Here is a 25,281-nt window from a genome sequence, read left to right on the forward strand (position 1 = left end):
TACATTCATATAATAGTTTTATTGTCAATCATCTTGTTTAATCTTTGGTAACATTTTAAGAACATTTCTATTTTATATTATTCAAAATTAGTTTATTTGAGTAGCTAAGTAGTTATTTTTTGTTGATGAAAGGTTCATTTATTAATTAATGATCAATTTATTTATTTTTCTTATCAATAAAACAGAGCACTTTTCAGTTTATATTTTGCGCAAAAAAAGTACTTTATTTACATATTACAGTTAAATATATGTTGTTTGTTTACAAAGTTTTGAAAATAGAAACAGATACCCTTCGGCACAGGAACAAATTTTGCCAAATTTTTTCACGCATAAAAAAATCCTGAAGCGAGATTTGGGGGTACTTGACTAAAAAAAGTATATTTCAAAGGGTACTCCACTGTAAAAAGTTTGAAATGATGCATGATCTTAAGTAAACATGCACAAATTTCACTGATTTTTTCAATAGTACTACCTCCTCTCATTTTTTTTACCTCAGAAAATTTTCTTTTTTTTTTTTCAATTTTCTGGAAGATTGGTTGCAATAATGTAAAATAATTTGCTTTTGCTCTTATTTTGTGTGATCCACTTCAGCTACAGGTTGGTGGACCTGTCACTGTTTAACCTGGTTGTTGTGAGTGGGTGTTTTAAGGTTATATGACATAACAAAAGCAAGGAGAAAAAAAAGCATATAAGTGTGTTGAGGCTGGATGTGTGTGTGCGGTGGGAGAGTGGGTGGGTCCGTATGGTGTTTAGAGGGTTCCCTGCACCTCATCGTTTGTCGCTGTCTTCCTTCCTGTTTCATAGTCTCTCACTTCCTGTCAGCTGACTCACCCGGAGAATCTTGATCTGGTAAACATGTGTGCACACAAACACACATCTATACACTTCTATCACACATTAGCACCTAAATAAACCCTCTGATATTGACTAAAGCAGTGTTTTATACATATTAGGTCAATAAAAGTGTAAGATTAAGGTGTCGAAGAAATAAAAAAAAAGGGGCAAGAGAGCGAAAGGAAATGAAGTCGGGCATATGGTGAGAAAAAGAGACAAAGTGAGACGAAGATGGGTAAAGAGACGGAAAGAGAGACAGATAGGTGGAGGGGGGGGGGGGGGGGGGGGTAGAGAGATAAAGATAGCTGAAAGGAGGGAGATCCGTCAGCGTTTGTTTCCTCAGGATGTGGTTACCACGACGACGAAAGGCAGAGAGGCAGCATCACTACCCCCTGGTCCCCTGTGACACCTGCGAGTTCTAATGTATGTGAGTGTGAAAGTCAGTGTGTGTGTGTGTGTGTTCCTGTGTGTACGTGTGTTTCGCTCAGTATGAGAATGAGTCAATGAGTGTGTGCGGTGTGCGTTATCAGTAGTTGTTTGTCCATTTTGTGGCAGATTTTGTATGTATGTGCGTGTGCAGAAAAAGAGAGAGATTATGTGAGAGAGAGAGAGAGCAGGAGATGCAGATGTAAAGGACTTTGAGAGAGGACAGTGGAGAACATCAGAGCAAAAACAGTCAGAACGACTCTGAAGAACAACCAGAACCCAAAAACATGAACAACAGAGGACGAATGTATGTGAGAAGGAAATTAAGCACCCAAGACCGGTAAAGAAAAAAAACCTCAAAACGTATACAGTGTATTTGTCTCTTCATCTGATCTTCCTTCGTTCTTTCTCTTTCTGACTCACTCGTCGTCCTACTTGTAGTTTCAAGAGCGCAAGAACAGAAGAAAAGCGGCAGACAATTTAAGGATTTAACGCGATGTGTAAATGTCAGTACTTTGTAAAAATGTGGTGCTGCTTCGCTCTGGTCATATGAAGCAAATGTAGAGAGAATTTGTAGATCAGATAATTTGCGTTGTGTTTCATTGCAACGGTAGTTTTTCTTTTGCTTTTTAGCATCTCCTGTTGTACGGCAACACTTAAAGCCACATTGTGCATTTGCGTTATCACTGAAAAACCACTTATCTGTTCAGCTTTTTCTTTATTTATTATTGAAGGCAAATATGACTACACAAAATGTCCAGTAGTTACATTAGAGGTAGGAAAAAGTCGGGCTATAGGTGTTAACCGGTACTGCAAAAGGCGCTAAAAGAGCAATCGGGGTCAAAAGGTCTGAGCAAAATTTCTCCATAATGGAAAAACAAGCAAACTTTTCTTTTGCTTGAATTTTGCAAATTTTTTTTTGTTGTTAAAAAAGTAGCGCTTCTTGGACTCACAACTGGTTTGTTTAACCTCCTAAGACCTAGGAAATGTCAGCAAAGGACAAGCTTTTTTTTGGTTTTTATTAAATAAGTGCCTATATTGGAAACATCATGATACAACAGTTTTTTCAGATGCAGTTTTTAAAATTTGTATGGAATGTCCTTTGTGGTGGACAGTTTTCTTTTCTTTCTTTTTTTTTTTTGTTCATATAAAGTTGTGAAACTCTTCTCCACAAATGTGGGCAGAAAACCCATAGCTGGGTCTTAGGAGGTTAAGGTAGGATACATAGACGGTAATCATTTGCCACGTCTTTTTGCACCATCACTTTAACTGTACTGTTGCTGCATACTGTGTAATTTTGTACATATAAATATATATATATATATATTTTTTTTTTTACATAGTTTTATGGTAGTTTTATTCTACCCTGCTTACCTTATATATATTCTATTTTCCATTTTATTCTTTTATCTTTCTTTCTTATGCTACAAAACTTGGGTAATTATATTATTCTATCATGAACCACTGATTGAATGACAATAAAGCTGAGTCTGAGTATATTCATACCGGTACACAAACCTTGATATGTTTCGGCATTAAGTGATAATCCGCATTTGACATTTAAAGGTCCAAAGTGTAAGATTATAGGGATTTAAGCTGATGGAACTGCCGAAATGGAAGATGATATTCATAATACTGTTTGTATTATTGTATAATCCCCTAAAAATAAGTTGGAATGTTGGAGAGAACCATTTACAGTCGTGGAAAATATTATTAGACCACCCTTGTTTTCTTCAATTTCTTGTTCATTTTAATGCCTGGTACAACTAAAGGTACGTTTGTTTGGACAAATATAATGATAACAACAAAAATAGCTCATAAGAGTTTAATTTCAGAGCTGATATCTAACCATTTTCCATGTTTTCTTGATAATAACCAAAATCACTTAAGGTCTTACATCAGTATCTATGGCATTGTACTGACAAAAACAGTGCTTTTAGGCTTTCCATGTTTTCTTTTCTGCCTGTTTTAGTCACATGATACACACAGGAGTTACTACTTGATTGCATAACCATTGTTTTTGCTGACTTTTGATGGATCTAATATTTTTTTCCTCAACTGCATGTCCATGTAATCTTATCCTGTTGCACCACTATGTTTCTAGCTACATTAAATCTACTGTGCTTGAGAATGCTGAACTAAAAAAAAAACCCCAGAACAAACCAAACAAACACTAACAAGCAGGTTTTTTGTAGCTGCAGTAGATGAGTGTGAAGGTGTACTCAGTTGGTTGTAATCTGCTGTTTCACCACTAGATGTCTCCAATGCTACAAACCTTTAAACTCATTAAAACAAATCATGTTGAATAAAACTCTTTGATAATACTACTCATTCATACTTTAATTATTCGTCTATCTTTGCTTTGTAGCTAACCCCAGCGAGCCATCATGGATGACTGTTCATCCACCCACACCTACCCCAGCCACCACCACCACCATCACCACCACCACCCTTCTCTTCACCTCAACCTGCCCAGCCTTCAGAGCCCTGAGGTGGACTACTCACCTGCCCAGCCCACCCTGGATCCATTACAGCAGTATGGAAGTAGAGGAGAAGAATCTATTTCCTCTTTCACAGCTTCAGGTGCCTCTTCTAAGGGACGAAAAGGAAGTAACGGAGGAGAGAGAGGCCTCCTGAACACCAGTGGAAGTGGGCTGGATGCTAGTTTAGGAAGCCATTTTGATGGAGAAAGTGGACATTTCGTAGACTCTTGGTACGGCAGCGGCAAAAAAGAAGAAACTTGGGACGACGGGGAGAGTTGTGAAAGTGCTGCAGATGAGTTTTATAGTAAAATCGATTGCTACAGAAACCCAAATGATGCTTTGAACAACAGGAATTGTAGCACTGACGACAGCGTGGGTCCCAGAGGCAAAGCAAACTACAACAGTTTCTCCCACACTGGTTACGAACCCAAAACTGAGACGACTTACGACATTGAAAGCCACTTTATGAAACAAACTACGTCGGGAAGATTTAGCGACGGCGGTTTAGATCACTGCAGGATGGATTCAGTGGTGAGAGATACTTATTTAGGAAGAGAAGAAGATTACGGATCCAGCAGTGGCTCGGGTGAGGATCAGCTTCAACCAACAGAAGTGGAGCTAAGTCCTTGGTTGAATGTCTCTGTTATGAATCAGTCTGGGGAGGGCAGATGGAGAGGGGGGCTACAGGGTTTGGCTTCAAGTTTCCCACCGCAGAGGTCACCTGTGGGCACTAACAGCAGGACGTACACTCAGAAACTGGACTCTTTCTCTGATGCTTTCCTCTCTCAGCGTAAGAGAAGGTTCCCTGTGGTTCCCAGCGGGGATTCCTCCGGACAAATGTGGGAGTTGGAGTCCATCAAATCCAGACTCAGCTGTGCGTTTGACTCAGACTCTCCCCTGCCGCCCTCATCCTCATCCCCTGCTCACCCCTCTCTCCCGTCTTTCCCCTCCCCCCCTACGTCGTCTCACCTCATGTCTTCAGTTCTCAGTCCACCTCCCACACCTTTGCCTCCTCCTTCCCACTCGCCCTCCAAAATGGACTCTCCTTGTACTCTCGGGGCATCGGCGCATTCCCAGGGAAGGGAAACACTTGGGACGCTCCAGTTCTTTCCTTCCCGGCTTCAGTCTCTTCCTCCTCTTCACTCCTCTGGGATCATCTGGAAGTTCCCAGTGCTGCCACATTGCTTCCCACAGTCGTCTGGGGACTGTAGCAGCATCGAGGACAACCTAAGATCTTCCCATGGTAGTGACTATGGCAACAGTGCAGGTAAGAAACTAAATAACATCAGTTCAGTTCAGTATTTCAATCAACAAGATGTTAAATTACATGGAAAAACAAAACAATATTGACTGAAAAGCTGAAGCTATGGCCCAATCCCAATTCACCCTTTGGCCCTCCCCCTTACCCCTCCCCCTTGCACTTGGCACTACCCCTTGAAACGGAGTTGCAAGGGTTAGGGGTAGAAATATTCACCTATAAAATGAGACAATCCTTCAAAACCGGTTATGTCATCAGCAGTCATCAATGCCGCTATAAACAGATGTGACAACCAAGGTTATTACTGTTAACGAAAACAAACGAAATGACGAAAACTAGAATTGTAAAAACATTTTCGTTAACTGAAATAAATAAAAACTATAATTAAAAGAAAAAAACGATAACTAACTGAAACTATATTGTGTGCTTACAAAACTAACTAAAACGTATAAAAATTAGGGATAAAATTCCCTTCATTTTCGTCTTTGTCAATGTCGGATTGATATGAAATCAATTTATTTCCCCCAAGCAATTTTAGCTGGCGACACCATATTATATTTAACGGTCCGTCGCTTCTCGTCACTTGTTTAGAGTCGTTCCCAGTGTTACCTGGAAACATGGAGACTAAAGTTTGGAGAAAGTAGCAGAGTCCTGTACGGGATTTATTTGAATACGACGGCAAAGAAGATAAAATATATAAAAAAAACTAAAACTAAACTAAAACTAAGCATTTAGAAAATAACAAAAACTAATAAAAACTAGCAAATCTGCTCTAAAAAGTAATTAAAACTAACTGAATTAGAGAAATAAAAAGTCTAAACTAAATAAAACTAAACTATTATGAAAAACCCAAAAATATTATAGCCTTGGTGACAACTTTATTTCCGAAATAATTCCCCATGTCGTCAGCAGCTGTAACAGTCTCTATTGTATGGGCTTTGGGTATTGTTTTACAGCGATCAACTGCAAACCACAGAAATGCGATCTATAACACACTGAAACAGGATTGAAGGGTCGAGCAAATGATTAAGTTGTTTCCGAAAAAAATATGTACATTTGTGTGTTTCTTTCATCACACTGCTGCACTTTTTAGCTGTGTTTACTTCCATCTTGCCAATGATTCGAACAGAATTATGGGAGATTTCTCATACCCCTCCTTTTGTAGTGTGGTCCTGAAAAATCTCCATTTCGAGGGTCACACAGCCCTTAGCCCTTCTCCTCCGACTCATTGCAAATCGGGACACCCCTTCACGTGAATGTGCAAAATGGAGGGGTAGGGGTAAAGGGTAGGGCCAAGGGGTGAATTGGGATTGGGCCTATATCTTATCACACAGACCCATGGTACATGTTGTTAGCCTCTTAGCATAACTGCTATAAAGTCATATTTTTGGCCAAATTATAACTTTACTCTCCTAACACTGCTGCAGTGCAATTTTTCATCATTGGCTATAATTAAAAAAACAAAAAACAAAGACTTAGACAATTATGCTACAAGGCTAGTGATACTAAACCAAGCCGATCTTAAGACTGCCACTATAACAGGCTACCATGGTGTCTTAATGTTTTCTTTGCAGTGTCAGAAAATGACTTTTTTGGCCAATTCTTTTGCACCTTTGTTTTCGGGAAGAACTTAACTTTCAATATCTGGCCATTAATTATCATTATTATAAATAATAAATGCTCAAAACGGTGTGTTTTAGTAAAAAAGTAAAAGCATATTTATTATGAGAAACAACTGTAACTGTCCATAATGAAACTAAGAAATTAACTTTCAACTATTTTACATCTGCTCAAACATGCTTTTTAGTCTTGAACATTCAGTATCCATATTATGACTTCATATTTTTTTGTTATTTCCAGGCATTTTTTTTTAGCCTGTGCGGAAGTCTCTGAAACTGTTCCTTTCTACTTTTAATAGAGTTCCACATTGCTACCATAAAGTCTTATATAGTGTTGTAAACCTCAGGATCTCAGCTTTCCAATCCCATTTGAATTTTGTGGAGAGCACAAACAGTTCAGGAATGACAGTTATTTGAATACTGTAAAATGAAAAATGCAGTGCCAGAGAGATTGCCGTTGTTAAAGGATTAAAGTAGCCCTGAAACAGAACCAAATACTCTCCTTACAATTTCATGAAGCGTTAGCCTGTAATCTACAGAAAATAAAAATAAAGAAAGAAAAATTTTATTTACAAGCATTGAATACAACAAATCTATGTCATAATCATGCATCACTTCTATCTATATGTGTTAGTTTATATATCTAATTATATATTTGTGTAAAATGAATCACACGTCCTTAATTCCATCAATGCCGCTATAAACAGATGTGACAACCAAGGTTATTACTGTTAACGAAAACAAACGAAATGACGAAAACTAGAATTGTAAAAACATTTTCGTTAACTGAAATAAATAAAAACTATAATTAAAAGAAAAAAACGATAACTAACTGAAACTATATTGTGTGCTTACAAAACTAACTAAAACGTATAAAAATTAGGGATAAAATTCCCTTCATTTTCGTCTTTGTCAATGTCGGATTGATATGAAATCAATTTATTTCCCCCAAGCAATTTTAGCTGGCGACACCATATTATATTTAACGGTCCGTCGCTTCTCGTCACTTGTTTAGAGTCGTTCCCAGTGTTACCTGGAAACATGGAGACTAAAGTTTGGAGAAAGTAGCAGAGTCCTGTACGGGATTTATTTGAATACGACGGCAAAGAAGATAAAATATATAAAAAAAACTAAAACTAAACTAAAACTAAGCATTTAGAAAATAACAAAAACTAATAAAAACTAGCAAATCTGCTCTAAAAAGTAATTAAAACTAACTGAATTAGAGAAATAAAAAGTCTAAACTAAATAAAACTAAACTATTATGAAAACCCAAAAATATTATAGCCTTGGTGACAACTTTATTTCCGAAATAATTCCCCATGTCGTCAGCAGCTGTAACAGTCTCTATTGTATGGGCTTTGGGTATTGTTTTACAGCGATCAACTGCAAACCACAGAAATGCGATCTATAACACACTGAAACAGGATTGAAGGGTCGAGCAAATGATTAAGTTGTTTCCGAAAAAAATATGTACATTTGTGTGTTTCTTTCATCACACTGCTGCACTTTTTAGCTGTGTTTACTTCCATCTTGCCAATGATTCGAACAGAATTATGGGAGATTTCTCATACCCCTCCTTTTGTAGTGTGGTCCTGAAAAATCTCCATTTCGAGGGTCACACAGCCCTTAGCCCTTCTCCTCCGACTCATTGCAAATCGGGACACCCCTTCACGTGAATGTGCAAAATGGAGGGGTAGGGGTAAAGGGTAGGGCCAAGGGGTGAATTGGGATTGGGCCTATATCTTATCACACAGACCCATGGTACATGTTGTTAGCCTCTTAGCATAACTGCTATAAAGTCATATTTTTGGCCAAATTATAACTTTACTCTCCTAACACTGCTGCAGTGCAATTTTTCATCATTGGCTATAATTAAAAAAACAAAAAACAAAGACTTAGACAATTATGCTACAAGGCTAGTGATACTAAACCAAGCCGATCTTAAGACTGCCACTATAACAGGCTACCATGGTGTCTTAATGTTTTCTTTGCAGTGTCAGAAAATGACTTTTTTGGCCAATTCTTTTGCACCTTTGTTTTCGGGAAGAACTTAACTTTCAATATCTGGCCATTAATTATCATTATTATAAATAATAAATGCTCAAAACGGTGTGTTTTAGTAAAAAGTAAAAGCATATTTATTATGAGAAACAACTGTAACTGTCCATAATGAAACTAAGAAATTAACTTTCAACTATTTTACATCTGCTCAAACATGCTTTTTAGTCTTGAACATTCAGTATCCATATTATGACTTCATATTTTTTTGTTATTTCCAGGCATTTTTTTTTAGCCTGTGCGGAAGTCTCTGAAACTGTTCCTTTCTACTTTTAATAGAGTTCCACATTGCTACCATAAAGTCTTATATAGTGTTGTAAACCTCAGGATCTCAGCTTTCCAATCCCATTTGAATTTTGTGGAGAGCACAAACAGTTCAGGAATGACAGTTATTTGAATACTGTAAAATGAAAAATGCAGTGCCAGAGAGATTGCCGTTGTTAAAGGATTAAAGTAGCCCTGAAACAGAACCAAATACTCTCCTTACAATTTCATGAAGCGTTAGCCTGTAATCTACAGAAAATAAAAATAAAGAAAGAAAAATTTTATTTACAAGCATTGAATACAACAAATCTATGTCATAATCATGCATCACTTCTATCTATATGTGTTAGTTTATATATCTAATTATATATTTGTGTAAAATGAATCACACGTCCTTAATTCCTTGTTAGATCCATTACACAGTTTTACCCTTTTAACAGCTATTTATCTATTTTTTTCTCAACCCCTTCCTGTTCCTCCCACTTCATAATAATTGTGTTTAAACTTGAACAATCTCTAAATACCATTTGCAGGTAAATCATTTTCTACTTTATACATCATCTGTGCAGCTTTAAAAGCGTAAATGTGTAAAATGTGTGAATATTGTATTACTTTGTGTATAATACTCTAATAAAACAACTCTTTTCTGTAGCGGTTAAACTGGATTAGTGTTGGTTTTGCATGTGTTTCACTGAAGCGTCACACAATAGGAACTATGAGGGAAAATTAGTGGCTTTAGATTCAAGATACCAACACAAGATACTATCAGTTATCACACCCAAAAATGGAATTTCTTACACTCTTCTGAGTTCAACTTCAGTCATAATGTTTACCTAAATGTGCCAGCGAGACAAAAGTGACTTTTTTCGTCTTTACTCAAAACCACAGGTTAATACCCACATGTAAATTTACAGAGTGGGTCTTTTTGAAGGAGCGTTTCTACAGTTTCCTGTTTCCCATATGCAAATTATTCATTTTTCATTTACAAAACTGATGAAAAATGACATATATTGTTTTCGTGTATTGTCATAGTTTTATCGTTTGTAGCATTGTACATGTGCTGTTAGATATGAATCTGGTATCACTTAAAAAACAAAATGTCATAAATATAAAAGCAGCTGAAAATATGTTACTGATAATGTGGTTTAATAAGAAGTGGTTAGAAGCTTCAGATAATACAGAGATGTAGTGTTGATGTGGGGTACAGCTCCCCTGTCAGCACAGATACAAAGACTGTGATCTTAACTTCAAGGCTTTTCATAAAATTCTTCTGTCATTCCCCTTTTTGGTTTCACCCTCCTTTTAATATTCTTTTCCTTCCTGTTTTTCTTCTCCTAGCGCCACACGATGTCGTTCAGTCGTCTGAATCATCACTGCTACCCTCACCATCTCAGCGGCCGATCCTCCATCCAGCCAGAACTAGTTATCCCTCCCTTCATCCTCATCCGTCTCACTCTTCTGGCAGTTATTACATGGCAGGGGGAAGTGGAGTTCCTTACATGGTGGGCCAGACAGTACGGAACGGACCTGCCAATGTCAGCCAGTCACAGCTGCAGGTAAAGAGTGGCAATTCTGCTGTTATCGCTGCAGTGAACAGTTGGCAAATAAGGGAAATATAAAAAAAAATCCATCTCCTTTAACCCATAAATACACAGTGTGACTTGTGTGGTAGTTCCCAAATGAATTTTGTTTTCCATTAAAACCTTTCTTACATGATTTATCACCATTTATAGTACTGTTGTCCTCTGTATTTAGAGAAATTTCAGTGAAAATCAAGTTTTTTCTTCTATTTAATTTACTGATAATGTAGATGTTCATAACAGCTCAGATTAACCCTTTCATGCATAGTGGTCACTACAGTGGACAGCTTTTCTACAGCTGTTCTCTTGTATATTCATGTATTTTGTTGTTTTACTTCCATATCAGCCAAAACAGTGGACACTTATGCATCATCTTAAACACTGAAATTCGTACCATTACTGTAAATTTGCTATTCTAGATAAACTTGATCTGCGTTAACATGTTTGAGTGTAAATTAATTGCTTGTTATCGTTATTAAATTGCAATTAAAAGTTGTTTTTTTTAAATTATTATTATTATTTTGCATAATATCTCCATGAAGTGAGTAATGACTAGTATTAGAGTATGTTGAAATGTGAGAAAACAACAGATTAGCAGCATTAAAAATGTTTTTATTTCGTAGTTTTCACACAATATATCAGTAAATACATGTTTCTTTACTTCCAAAATTAAATGCATGGTGTCCAGCTGGGTGGACATTTTTGGAACTGCATGAAAAATAGGTTCATAAAAAAAAAAAAAAAAAAAAAAAATTCAATTGCATTCTTTTTTTCATGTCTAAAGAAGAATAAAAACAGTCAGGAAAAAAAAAAATCTTGATTAAGGTTCTCATAATTCATGCATGAAAGGGTTAACCCATAAAAACCCAAACATCCACTATCAACCACAATCATCTACTGAGATAAACTGTTTAATACCTGTTGAGCCACTAATCTTTTCAATACACGTAAATAATCGGTGTAAAATGCAGTTTGTTGTCTTTTAATGACCCATTTGGACGTTCAGAGGCTCCATAGTGAACATGGAAACACCGTCATTTTATACAACATTGATTCACCAGTAAAACGCATAGAGTTTAACTAATACAAAGGGTGAATTGTTTATTACAAACTTCCTGGATAATGTAAAGTTGCATGGATCACCTTGAATGGTAATATTAATGATAGTAATAATGCAGATATGGATGAACTTTGTTAATCCCAGGGAGATTTTTACTGTTTAATAAACTCAATAAAATAAAAATAAAAAATGAATCATTAGACTATTCTTCTTCTTCTTCTTCTTCTTCTTCTTCTTCTTCTGATCACATGATAATCCTCACAATAATTATTAACAACAATTTCCCTTGGAAGGAAACATAGACATTTTTAACATGCAACAATATTTATTTCATATATAATCTCTTATCACATCTCTTGCCAGTTTTGTATGAATGCACCCATTTGCCGCATTTCTACTTTTGTGCATTATGTCCTATTTGTATGAACCACAGTCATTTCCTTCATGCTTCAAATACGACATAATGAACAAAAACATAAATACCACAAATAGACTTGTTTATACAAAACTGGCAAGAGTTGTGATAAGGGATGAACAGAAATAATACTTTTGTGCCACATACTGTCGTGTCGCTCTATATTGTGACACTTCGCCGTGGCCACATATGAGACACACACATTTCTTTCACTAGTGAACAAAATAGCTGCTCCTTCCGATCATTGTGAAGTGTTCTTTCACTTTCTGCCATGTTTTTATTTCTTGGGCTGCACCTGCTTGAGTTCATATGTACATAAAAAAAAAAATTGTTTCTAAGACTTATATTCAATGCTGACGTTTTTCACCTCCTGAGACCCAGGAAATGTCAGCGAAGTACAAGCTTTTTTTGTTTTTTATTAAATAAGTGCCTATATTGGAAACATCATGATGCAACAGTTTTTTCAGATGCAGTTTTTCAAATTTTATGGATTTTATGGAATGCCCTTTGTGGTGGACAGTTTTCTTTTGTTTTTTTTTTGTATTAAGTTGGGAAGCTCTTGTCCACAAATGTGGACAGAAAACCCATAGCTGGGTCTCAGGAGGTTAATCTGCATCAATGCCAGTAACATAATTAACCCATAAAGACCCAGTACTACTTTTATTTCTCTTCCCAAATGATTTTTTCTCTCTATTTAACCTTTCTTAAGTGATTTATCACCATTTATTATAATATTATCCTCTGTTTTTTTGCGTTTTTAAGTGTAAATCAGATATTTGCCAATATTTAAGTAACTGATCATGTAGATGTTCATAAAAGCTCAAATTAATTATATCAGAAACAGCAAAAACGGACGAAAATGTGACTTTGTTGGTAAAATATATCATGAACTGAACATTAATTTAATTTGCTGATAATGGAGACGTTCATAAAAGCTCTGATTAAATTTGAGGGTTATTATTTCAGAAACAGAGAAAACTGAAGAAAAAGTGATTTTTTTCAGCAAAGATATCAACAACTGAATGTAAAAACAAGTGTCTTCATCCACTATCATTGATCCAACTCTATGGCTTTTACTGGTGAATCAATGTTGTAGAAGATGTCAGTGTTTCCATGGTAACTACGGAGCCTCTAAACATCAAAATGGGTCATGTCTGATGACCATGAAAAGATGAAGAACTGTTTTTTACATCAATTATTTACATGTGTTGATAGGATTAGTGGATTAGAAGTTAATAAACATTTTACATCAGTTAGAGGGTTTTGCTCTGGAAAAAAATCTAAACCTTACCAAGTGTATTTTTCTCATTTCTAATCACAATATCTCATCACACTTAAAATAAGACATAATCACCTAAAGAGTAACTTTTCAGTGAGGTATAAGAACTTATTTTTAGACAATAGATCTTAAAAATCTTATTCTACTCTTTAGGTGATTATGTCTTATTTTAAGTGTGATGAGATATTTTGACTAGAATTGAGAAAAATACACTTGGTAAGATTTTGATTTTTGCAGTGTAATTGACAGCAGCTGTTTGGGTCTTTATGGGTGAAATGCAATTTTTTGACGAAGCCCAGTAGTGACTAGTGCTATTTTCAGAACATGCTGTGCGGGCAACTTCTGTGGTCCCTGAGGGCTTCCAGGTGCCCACAGGCTACCTCTTATATAGATGCTAGGTTTCATATTTAGTTAATGAAACATTTTGTTAAAAAAAAAACAAAAAAAAAAAACTTTTGCTTTAGTTTTCTCTGTTCTGATATAAAAACCTTTGAATTTACCTGAGCTTCAGCTATATTAAATATAAGAAAATAGCTCTTTGAGGAGTTTCATTTGAGCCGTTTTAGGCATCCTGAATTGAGAACTAGATGTGCTAGAGATCCTTTTATTCCTGTGACTATTAGGAATCTGAATTCACTTGGCTGACATCTACACATTTTTACCTCTGCTAAGGAAGTTATGTTTTTGCCAGCGTTGGTTTGTTTGTCTGTCTGTCCGTATGCAAGATAACTCAAAAAGTTATGGACGGATTTGGATGAAAATTTCAGGAAATGTTGATACTGGCACAAGGAACAAATTATTAAATTTTGGTGGTGATTTGGGGGGAGGGGAAAGACTGTTCTGCCTTGGCGGAGGTCTGTGCTCTCCGAGTGCTTTTCTAGTTTATTATGTGATCATTTATTATCTTTTAAAGCCCATGGCCATTATGACAATTAACTTGTGGACTGCCCCACTGGACCATTGTCGTTTGTTTTGGGGTGCTGTTTCTATGGATGTGTTTATGACCCCTGCTGCACATTAAATTTTTTTCTAAGGATAAATTAAGTTGAAGTTGATTTTCCCTAAATGCAGAGGATAAAATAAGAAATAAATCGAGGTCTTTAAGGGTTACACTTCGCACTAATACTACTAAGATCATACCTTGACAGTTGAGAAGTTTGCACATTATTGTCATATTTCCATCAGTAAAAGCAGGTTAACCAGGTATAAGTGTGCCAGGCAGCACATGCCAGACTGGGGATGCCAGACAGACATAGTGGGCGGGTACATAAATCGTTTGGCATCAAGAAATTACGTTAATTCCACCTGCATTCTAAAACCACAGCCTTAGTCTGGGTTTTTATTTTTAGACATGTTGAAAAGACAGACAAGATAGGAGTCAAAGGCATGTGTTCCACTGCTCCTGCTACATGTCAGAGATTATCTTGTGTTTTATTATATTGACATTATTCTCTTTAAGTCTTTAGATCAAAACAGTTCAGTAGAGTCGTATTGATGTTGTCACTTTTCTTTTGAAACTGACTCCAAACATGACATCAAAATCTTTCCGTTTTAAGTAACATGTATAAAAGAGGGGGAGGCGACAGTAAAAATGCTTTTTGTTTTGGTCTTACAGCGAGAAAACTCCCCAAACTACACTGGAACTCCATTTCCCAGCATCCTTCAGTCTAGCAGAGGTCAGAAAAGGACCCGCTACACTCCTCGACCCCTCCTCAACCCATTCCGCAGGGGGGCGGGGCTCTACTCCTCTCTTTCATCTGTCCATCACAGACAGGACGAAGTAGTGTGTGGAGAAGATGAGGAGGGGTGTGCAGTTTTACCGTGAGTAGAGAACATTCACTTGGACCTTTGACATTTCTATAATTAACTTTGTATTTTATTCTTTTATTAAGGTTTTCTTTATTCTTCTGTACAGGATTGTTTTCTTTTTTTTTTTTTTTTTTTTTTTTACAGTTCTATGACTTTTAATCTATTTTTGTATTTTATTCTTTTATAGTGGTTTTATTTATTCTTCTGTATAGCACTTTGGTCCACTGTGGTTGTTTTAAAGTGTTTTACAAATAAAGTTAGATTGGATTGAACTTATTGCTTTTATTTTGTCTAATTTTTCACCCATTTTTCAGATGTATCAACGTGGGTCCAGACTTCCAGGCCGATCTTCCCCCTTGTTTAACTCATGACGGGTCAGAGGTGTGGCCATCAGAGGAATTGCCAAAGGAACAGTTGCTATGGAAACCATGGGATGAGCTAACAGAGAGCATCACCTCACAAGACCAAGGTAAACTACAGCCCGCAACATCTCATTATCTGACATGATTTCATAACATTTGAAGACTGATCTATGTCCACATTTTGCGTGTATGTGTTGGGATCACACAGTGGAGAAGCTGCTGTCCATGTGTAATTCCAGCTGCCTGCCAGGAGGGGGCAGTAACACAGAGCTGGCTCTGCACTGCCTGCATTCCTGTCAGGGTAACACAATGGTAAAATCATGACCCATTTGGATTCTTCATATACTCTTTAACTTTTCATCCACTCATTCGTGCCACCATGCATTCATCCATCATTACTTACCTCCATTCATCATTACTCACTCAATCAACCTCTGACATTTATTCCACTCTTTTTCTTTCTTTCTTTCTTTCTTTCTTGGGTTCTTTCACTCTTTCTTTCTTTCTTCCACATTTACTCATTTCTCTTTAGAACCATTGCATGCCACATCTGTTCCTCCATCCATTTCTCTTGTTCAGGCCACACTGGAGATGCTGCTGTTCTCAAAACCTGCGCCAACGGGAGACTACCACTACTCGGGTAACCTTTGACCTTTGACCTCAGTCTAACACCTCTACTCAGTTCTAATGTTAAAACTCCGTCACTCCTTACCGTGATTCTTTGCTCATAAACCAGAGATTTGTGCTACAATTGTCTATATGTATTTTATGATCTCTAACATTCTCTACACCAGTGGTTCCCAACCTTTTTAGGCTCATGACCACATTTTAACATCACAAATTTCTGGGGGGGGGGGGGGGGCACAGATCTGTCTTGGCGGAGGTCTGTGATCTCCGAGTGCTTTTCTTGTTTATTATAAAATTTATTACAAACTTATTACAGGGTGGGGAAGCAAAATTTACAATATTTTGAGGCAAGGATTGAAAGACAGTGTATGACCAATTAGTTTATTGAAAGTCATGAGAATTTATTTGCCACAAGAAAATTGACATCATAGAAAATGTTTTTATTCTATGTGTCGTCCTTCTTTCTCAATAACTGCCTTCACACGCTTCCTGAAACTTGTGCAAGTGTTCCTCAAATATTCGGGTGACAACTTCTCCCATTCTTCTTTAATAGTATCTTCCAGACTTTCTCGTAATAGTTTTGCTCATAGTCATTCTCTTCTTTACATTATAAACAGTCTTTATGGACACTCCGACTATTTTTGAAATCTCCTTTGGTGTGACGAGTGCATTCAGCAAATCACACACTCTTTGACGTTTGCTTTCCTGATTACTCATATGGGCAAAAGTTTCTGAAAAGGTATGGATAATAGTGTTAGGTATGATTATGACATCAATATATGTTTGGTTTCAAAACAATTGACGTAGTGCCTGCTGAGAAAAAACATCTAAATGTTCAATGTAAATTTTGCTTCCCCACCCTGTACAAACAATTAAAATTATACATGTGATAAGAGACACAATTTACATTATAATCTTTAATAAATACAAATGTTTTAAATAAACTACAAACATATATTGAACAACAAAAGCACTCGGAGAGCGCAGATCTCCACCAAAACGGATCAATCCTACCCCCCCCCCATCACCACCAATATTTAATCAGTTGTTCCTTCTGCCAGTATCAACATTTCCTGAAAATTTCATGAAAATCCATCCATAACTTTTTGAGTTATCTTGCTATCAAACAAACAAACAAACATGCAAACACTCAAAGCAAAGTGATCACAATTTTTCCTGGCAGAGGTAAATATTTGTCTATCTACCTAACGATGATTCATTTCCTTTTCCTGAGTCCTATTGTAGTCAGCACATTCCAATATTGTCAGGAAATTTCATCGTCAGACATGGGGCTTTATCCACATAAATAAAGAGTTTACATGATTTGTATGTCAGCCAGCGGGGTTTTGGGTCAGGCGTATTTTTGATGTAGTTCTATTTGTTTATGTTTCCTCTTTTGCTTTGGTTCATTAGGTCGTGTGGGGTTACATTAAGCATAAAGCAGCAACAGTTTTTGCTTAAGACGCTTTTTAAATTTATTAAAGAAAGAGATTGTTTCATAGAGTTTTCAATCTCATTCCAGATCTCCCTAATATGCAGCAGTAATTATTATAGTTTGGTCGGTACCTATTGGCATTTAACTCTTATTAAACCCATAGTAAATTGATCTTTATAGTTGTATACTGTATGAAACCCCGTCTTTTGGCACTCATTGGGTTTCTGAATTTTGCCCGACAGGAATACAAGAAATAGCAGGAAATGTTGCTTTTTCAGGCATTTGTATCAGTATTTCCTTACAACATTAAACACCTGTTTCCCTAACAAAATGTGACTCAACAAAGGGGATCCACTCCCATCGTACGTACAATAGGAGCCTTTGTAGAAGTCCAGACCTCCTGCTACTTTCAACACATGCCATCCTTTCTCCCTCTCTTTCTTTGTCTCTGTGAATGTAAATCCACCAAGTACCATGTGAGTACAGAGCAGGCATTGTTCTGCTACTACATGTAGTAGGTGTATCCTTGTACGCAATGCAACTTCTTAAAAACTTTAGCCAAGTGACAACAGCACGGTAACTTTTAGACGTCTAAAACCCTCCGTGTGTTCCTTTTTAGAGCCTCCAGCTAGCTTGTGGCCTCCTGAATCATTTAAAGTCTGCACTTCTAACAGCCAGTCTGAAGGCTGACCTTTAGGTATTTGTTCTCATTGTTTCCCATGCCCTCCTTTCTATCCCTGTCTCTCTGTATCTAGGTACTGATTATTGGACAGACAATGAAAAGAGCCTCTTCGGTGCAGCTCTGGAGACTTATGGGAAAGAATTTCCACTCATACATATAATGGTATGACCGATTTTTATGTATCCATTCATTTATATTTGAGTTTAAAATCCATTTTAATGGCATGAAAATATTTCCGGAAGCTCCATTTTTCCTGAATCTTTTACCTGTTTGGTGACTCATCGAGAACACTGGGAAAGTACAGCAATTTGCGCACATTTAAAAGTGTTATAATGACGATGTTCAATCTGCGATCTATAATTTGCAGGTATATTTATATGAGTGCTACTCTGAAGTACCATTAAGGTATTTATGTGTATGTGTGTGTGTGTGTGTGTTGCAGGTGAAGACAAAGACTGTGCGCCAGTGTGTTGAGTTTTATTATTTGAGCAAGAAGCTTCAGGATAAGCAGAAAAAACTGAAAGAGGAGGAGAATAGAAACACAGAGGTGACGGAGCAGAAGAGGGTAAGAAACACTGGAAAGCAGGGGTGTCAAACTCATTTTAGTTCAGGAGCCACATTAAGCCAAATTTGATCTGAAGTGGGCCGGACCAGTGAAAAAATAACATAATAATATATGAATAAAGTCAACTCCAAACTTTCCTCTGTGTTTTAGAGCGAAAAAAGTAAAATTATGCAATGAAAAGGTTTACATCTGCCATCTGTCCTTTAATACAATGGGAATAATATGAACAAACTGAAATTTCTTAAGAAAACTAAGTGCAATTTTAACAATATTCTGCCTCAGTTTATCATTTGAACATGTAAATTACAACGCACAGATCACAGTGGATCTACAAACACACAAAACATTTAATAACAGGCAGAATATTGTTAAAATTACACTTCAGGCATTTGAAAATGTTCATATTTGTTCAGGTTATTTGTGTATTTGTGAAATGTTAGTTTGTTTTAGTGTAAATACAGTACAATGACATGAAAATGTTTACATTTACAAAGGGAAAAATTTGGAGTTGTGATTATTTATCGGTTATTCTGATAGTTTTTTACTGATTTGACCCATTGCAGATTAAATTGGTCTGTATTTGGAACCTGAACTAAAAGGATTAATATTTTCAGTGTAATTTTTGCATTTCACAAATTCATCCTAGGGGCCGAACTGGACCCTTTGGCGGGCTGGATTTGGCCCCCGGGCCGCATGTTTAACACCTGTGCTGTAAAGGTTTAGCACAGGGGTCGGCAAGCTTTACAACCTAAAGAGCCATATTTGTCTCAGAAAAGAAGAAAGAAATCTAACTGGAGCCATGAAAAAAATATTTAAACCCATCTACATTTTACCATGAGGTGGCTGTTCTGATGTAGCCTATTTGTGATTAGTTTGCTATTTAACTTTGTATATCCATTACAATAAAGCAATGTGTGGTGCACTTATGAAATTATACAACTGCAATGAAAAAAACATTCAACATTTTTTTTTTTTTAATGATGGACACTATTTCCAAAACATAATCATATTGTGTAATTGAGAAAAAGCTCAACTTTCATGTAGAGGCTGACTTTTAAACGGACAAAACTACAAACAAATGCAAATTGAGTATCATGTATTGTATCTTGAATTTGGCAAAAAAAAAAAAAATACATTTTGGTTTATATGCTGTTAAAAAAATATTTTATTCCGTGTATAGCCTGTGCATTTTGGCAGATGGACAAAGTTAGAATAGATTTAGGCCTATAATAATGTTAAAAAGTAATGATTTATTCAGTTTATTTCAAAATGTTCCTTAAATGTTTTTTGACAATGGGAGCTATAGAGAGAGGCTAAAGAGCCACATTTGGCCCAGGAGCCATGGGTTCCAGACCCCTGGTTCAGCATGAATAAAATATTTACATGTTTTATCTTTAGTCATGACGTCCCATTAACTTTAAGGTTTTCCACTGATGTCTCCTGTTTCTGCGTTCTGTACGGTCACATAATGTTCGGCAGTCTGTTCCAGCAGGATCAGACAAACAGGATTAATTGAGTTGAAACAGAGTAGAATAGTCTTGCTTTGAATGCAATGACTATGGAGTATTTGTGCAGTGTTTTGTAATGAGTTAAGTTCATTACGTGGTTATCCAGTGTGGAATGCAGCTCAACAAGTCAACAAGCAGCACTGCAGCTCACAATTTGTTGCGTTTCATAGGTGACACCCATCTGTCAGCCAATGGAGAGACAGATGGGACTGGAGGAGGCGGTCCCTGTTCCCTCATTGGCCAGTTTCTTCCCTTGTAAACTGTGTGGCAAGTGAGTACGACCAGTTAGATTAAAAGAAGCTGCACCCTGAGTGTTTACGCTTCAGGGCAAGTCAACACATGGTTTTGATTTTCAACTCTTCATTTCTCCTCCTCTCGTGCTTTCTTTTTCTTCTCTTCAGAATGTTTTATAAGATCAAGTCCCGTAACGCTCACATGAAGATCCATCGGCAACCGCAGGAGGACTGGACCGACAGACGGCTCCAGCAGCAGATCCTCACTCAGCGTCTGGCCCTCACTCGTCCCTCCAACAACCTCATGCCAAGCGGCAATCTGCTCCCGCCTCAGGCTCCGGTTCTGACGTTTTCCTCCTCTGGCCTCGCTGGAACATCCAGCAGCAACAAGAATGCAAACAATGTCATCAGTTCTATAACCAGCAGTAGTAACATATCCCCAAGTGATACCAGTGTCTTAGATCACAGTACCGCAGTGACGTACAGCAACATCAACTCAGCAAACTCACATGTAATCACCAGTATTGACGGTGCTGATCCAAGTCAAAGAGAGTCTGGTTCTGTTTTACCATTTCAGCAAACATGGGGCTCATACGGACACAACCATGACCCCCCTTCATTCTACTGCAGCACAGATGCGAAGGACAGGGCCCAGACAGGAGGCGGTAAGGAGCCGATCAAATGGCAGTAGCAGTAGCGTCCCTAAAGCATTAGACACATCGACATGCATTTCATTCAAACTAAGTTTTTGAGAACTTCTGAATAGATTTTTGTGTTTTCAATGGGAATGGGGTAAGAATACAGATGAAGACTCCATTTGCTTTACATTAAGGACAGGATCACCGATATTTACACCGGTGACGTGAATTAAACTCCATCTATTACCGTTCTAGTTACCACGGGGTCAAAAACACGATCCCCCTTCCTTCAACATACTTCATCAAATAGCAGTAGTGTCCCCAAACTGCGGTGGCCCAGAGGTGCAACAGCCCAAAAAATTATCCAATATAAGAATAAAAAGAAAAAGGCCCAAGAATGATCCGCTATAAGAAAAAAAAACAACAGCCCAAAAATTATCTACTTTAAGAAAAAAAAGAGAAAGGCCCAAAAATTATTCATGATAAGAAAAAAAGGAGAACAGCCCAGAAATTATCCACTATAAGAAAAAAATAGAACAGCCCAAAAATTATCCACTATAAGAAAAAAAGAGAACAGCCCAAAAAATTCTCCACTATAAGAAAAAAAAAGAGAAAGGCCCAAAAATTATCCACTATAAGAAAAAAAAGACAACAGCCTCAAAAATTATCCACTATAAAAAGAGAAAGGCCCAGAAATTATCCACTATAAGAAAAAAAGGAGAACAGCCCAAAAATTATCCACTACTAGAAAAAAAGAGAACAGCCCAAAATATTATCCACTATTAGAAAAAAAAGAGAAAGGCCCAAAAATTATCCACTATAAGGAAAAAAAGAGAAAGGCCCAAAAATTATCCACTACAAGAAAAAAAAGACAGCAGCCTCAAAAATTATCCATTATAAGAAAAAAAAAGGAGAACAGCCTCAAAAATTATCCACTATAAGATAAAAAAGAGAAAGGCCCAAAAATTATCCACTATAAGAAAAAAAAGAGAAAAGCTGGGCTGTTCTCTTTTTTGTCTTATAGTGGATAATTTTTTGGGCTGTTCTCTTTTTTTCTTATAGTGGTTAATTTTTTGGGCTGTTCTCTTTTTTTTCTTATAGTGGATAATTTTTTGGGCTGTTCTCTTTCTTTCTTATAGTGGATAATTTTTTGGGCTGTTCTTTTTTTTTCTTATAATGGATATTTTTTGGGGGATGTTCTCTTTTTTTCTTATAGTGGATAATTTTTGAGCTGTTCTCTTTTTTTTCTTATAGTGGATAATATTTTGGGCTGTTCTCTTTTTTTCTTATAGTGGATAATTTTTGGGGCTGTTCTCTTTTTTTTCTTATAGTGGTTAATTTTTTGGGCTTTTCTCTTTTTTTTTCTTATAGTGGATAATTTTTTGGGGCTGTTGCACCTCTGGGCCACCGTACCAAACACCATGGAATGACACATTTGACATCAAACAAACTGTTTACTCAAACTTTTTTTTTTTTACTGAAAAATAATTATTTTTATACTCTTTTGTAGTAAATCACTTGCTTAAAGTTGTATTGTATTTAACTGTTTCCAATGTACTTCACATTTGAATTAAATTTTGTAATCTTTTGGTAGTTGTGAATATTTTTTTTTTTAGAATTTTAGCCCACAGTACACTGAGTATAAACACAACACAAATATACTCATGCAAATATTTATTGATATATTGATCTATAAGTCTAACATTATCAACATAATCTCTTATAAATTGATTTAATAATTAATGAGTACCCGTCAACTAAATCTGTTAAACTTGTGTGTAATATTTAACGCCATCTAGTGGTGAAGATTCAGAGTACAACCAACCAAATATTTAGTCTTTCTGCCAGTATGTTCTAAAAAGTCAAGTTTTGTTTTGTTTTTCATTCTGGGATTTTTACTCAACAGGACAATAACTCAAACATATTAAATGACAGAAATGCACTTTAAGGCCTGGAACACTTGGGTTATTTCCCCCTGTATGTGCCAACATTAGACAACAGACAAAAAAAGATCTTTAGGTGTTTAGTGTTACTCAGTGACTTACCTTGTTAAGCCTGTACTCAGTTTTGATTCTGACTTAGGTCATTTGCTCCATGTCACGCCCTTTCTTTCCATTTTCTTTCCTTTTTTCTATTTATACACTGTTTCAAAAAATATTTTCTATTCTATCTATTTCTAGTCCTTGAATGTCACACACATAAAAAAACAAACAAACAAACTGTATATCAATCTTTTGTTCTTTCTTTGTTGCACCCAGGATGAATAATAATTTGCTTGATCTCTTTACTTTTCTTAGAAACTAAATCAATGACAAAATGACACAAGTCGCTTTTCCATTGACTCTCAAACTGCGCAAATATAACTTTTGCATAAAAATTTACCTAATGGAAAAACGACAATTTCGCCAAAACTTGTTTTTCGATTAAAAGTTTTTGCACTGGCAAGAGGTGGTTTTTCAGGCGTAGCGCAAATGGTATATCATGCAAAACTGCAACGGAAAGCCCTTTTTCTGCAACTAGAGTCACATGAATAAAAAAAGAAAAAAAAAACAGATGTTGACAGACATTACAACAAGTGAAGAAGAAGAGTTTTAAAAGAAACATGGCGCAGTATGTATGGATACACCAGGAAACTGAGTCATTTTTTAAATTTAGTACGAGGGGGTAATATATACTGAACAACAAAAGAAACGCAAGTTTTGGTCGTTAATTTAGGCAAGAGTTCAGCTGTCCTGTTGAGTTGTCAACTGAGATACACATTAAAATAAGTGAGTTGTAACCATTGGAGCGTGTGTTTGCAGGCAAACACGACCACGAGTGGTGTTGAGCACGTGTACAAAGTATCGGAGGTGTGGTACGTTTTGAGTGATATGGTAGTGGGAGCAACAAATGGGAGTGGCAATTCCCTTTGTTTATCCGGGGGCTATAAAAAGAAATTTTAAGATTCAAAAGTTACTGCGTTACCACAATGCCTCGCCTTAACGATAATCTGAGAGAACGCGCCATTGGTATGCTTGATGCTGGTTTAACGGCTCGCAACGTTGCCAGACGTCTGCAAGTGCACGAGTCCACCATCAGTAGGCTGAGGACTCGATTCCGTGACACAGGGACCACTCGGGACAGACCAAGATCCGGAAGACCACGTGTGACCACCCGTAATCAGGATCACCATATTCGCTTGGCCCATCTCCGTGACCGTCAACTCAGTGCTACAAGGACACAATTCAATGTACTGCCAGTGTAAATTTCACAGCTGGATATAAATATCTCATATGAAACCAATATTCATAATAAAACTCCCATATAAACCAATACCGAAACATACTTGCGTTTCTTTTGTTGTTCAGTATATAGTAATAATGAATATATCTGTAAATCAACACAATCTTTACATTCGTCGCCATGTTTATGGAATGACTTCTCGTGTCATCCCACAACAATAAATACACAAATCATTGCATTTGTGATTTAATGGACAAACCAACATTATACACTTGTGTTTTTTCAACATTTAGTAAATATCGGTAAAGTTTAGCGCATATGTCCAACGGAAAAGCGACTACTGATATCATTGTATATTCGTGGAAAGTCACTGTAGACAGTTTTACTCATAGCAGCAGCCACTAAAGCTTTAAAAAACACCTTTAGTATCCAGCTAAAACATCCTCATTTCACAAAATATTCCTCCTCCACCATCTAAAACTGAAACCTGTGCTCGGAAAGACATGCAGAAAGCACACACTCACACATGAAAACACACAGAGCTTGTTGAAAGGTTTTTGATATAACACCATAATGGGCTAATATTGACCCTGGTGGAAACATCTCCTCTGTTACTGCAGTCTGTATTTGTAATCTCACAGAAACCCCCTGTAGATGGTTAACCACAGTGTGAGTATGTGTGCGTGTTTGTTGCATGACCATGTCCTGGTAGATACTGGTAAGTGCTGTACGTGTTTATGGGCTGTCAAATTAAGACTGTAGTTGAACAAAAGTCACACTTGGAAATTATGAAAGATGGTAAAAAAGTAGACAGTCTGCAGGTGTATGATCAAACTGACTGCAGACTAAGTGTCCTATTTTCTCTGTCTATACATTTACTCCCAGTTCACGAACACTGATAATGAGGTTTAAGTGCAGTTC

General features: G+C 36.7%; 1 protein-coding gene across 1 annotated transcript; it reads left to right on the forward strand.

Moving 5' to 3' along the window:
• Positions 1-1,469: 1,469 nt before the first annotated feature.
• On the forward strand, positions 1,470-21,562 carry LOC115438203 (transcriptional-regulating factor 1-like). Its single transcript, XM_030161644.1, has 11 exons — positions 1,470-1,600; positions 3,629-5,010; positions 10,284-10,501; positions 14,895-15,100; positions 15,403-15,557; positions 15,659-15,762; positions 16,030-16,090; positions 18,268-18,356; positions 18,637-18,759; positions 20,438-20,538; positions 20,669-21,562. Exons 2-11 carry the CDS (start codon positions 3,648-3,650, stop codon positions 21,189-21,191), a joined length of 2,943 nt encoding a protein of 980 aa, XP_030017504.1. The 5' UTR covers positions 1,470-1,600; positions 3,629-3,647; the 3' UTR covers positions 21,192-21,562.
• Positions 21,563-25,281: the final 3,719 nt, after the last annotated feature.

The sequence above is a fragment of the Sphaeramia orbicularis genome, chromosome 18 (assembly GCF_902148855.1).
Source record: "Sphaeramia orbicularis chromosome 18, fSphaOr1.1, whole genome shotgun sequence".
Taxonomy (NCBI): Eukaryota; Metazoa; Chordata; class Actinopteri; order Kurtiformes; family Apogonidae; genus Sphaeramia; species Sphaeramia orbicularis.

Coding starts and splice junctions, on each gene's coding strand:
- LOC115438203 (XM_030161644.1), top strand. CDS start 3,648: ATGGATGACTGTTCATCCACCCACACCTACCCCAGCCACCACCACCAC. Junction 10,502..14,894: donor TCAGCCAGTCACAGCTGCAG/GTAAAGAGTGGC, acceptor TTGGTCTTACAG/CGAGAAAACTCCCCAAACTA. Junction 18,760..20,437: donor AGGTGACGGAGCAGAAGAGG/GTAAGAAACACT, acceptor TGCGTTTCATAG/GTGACACCCATCTGTCAGCC.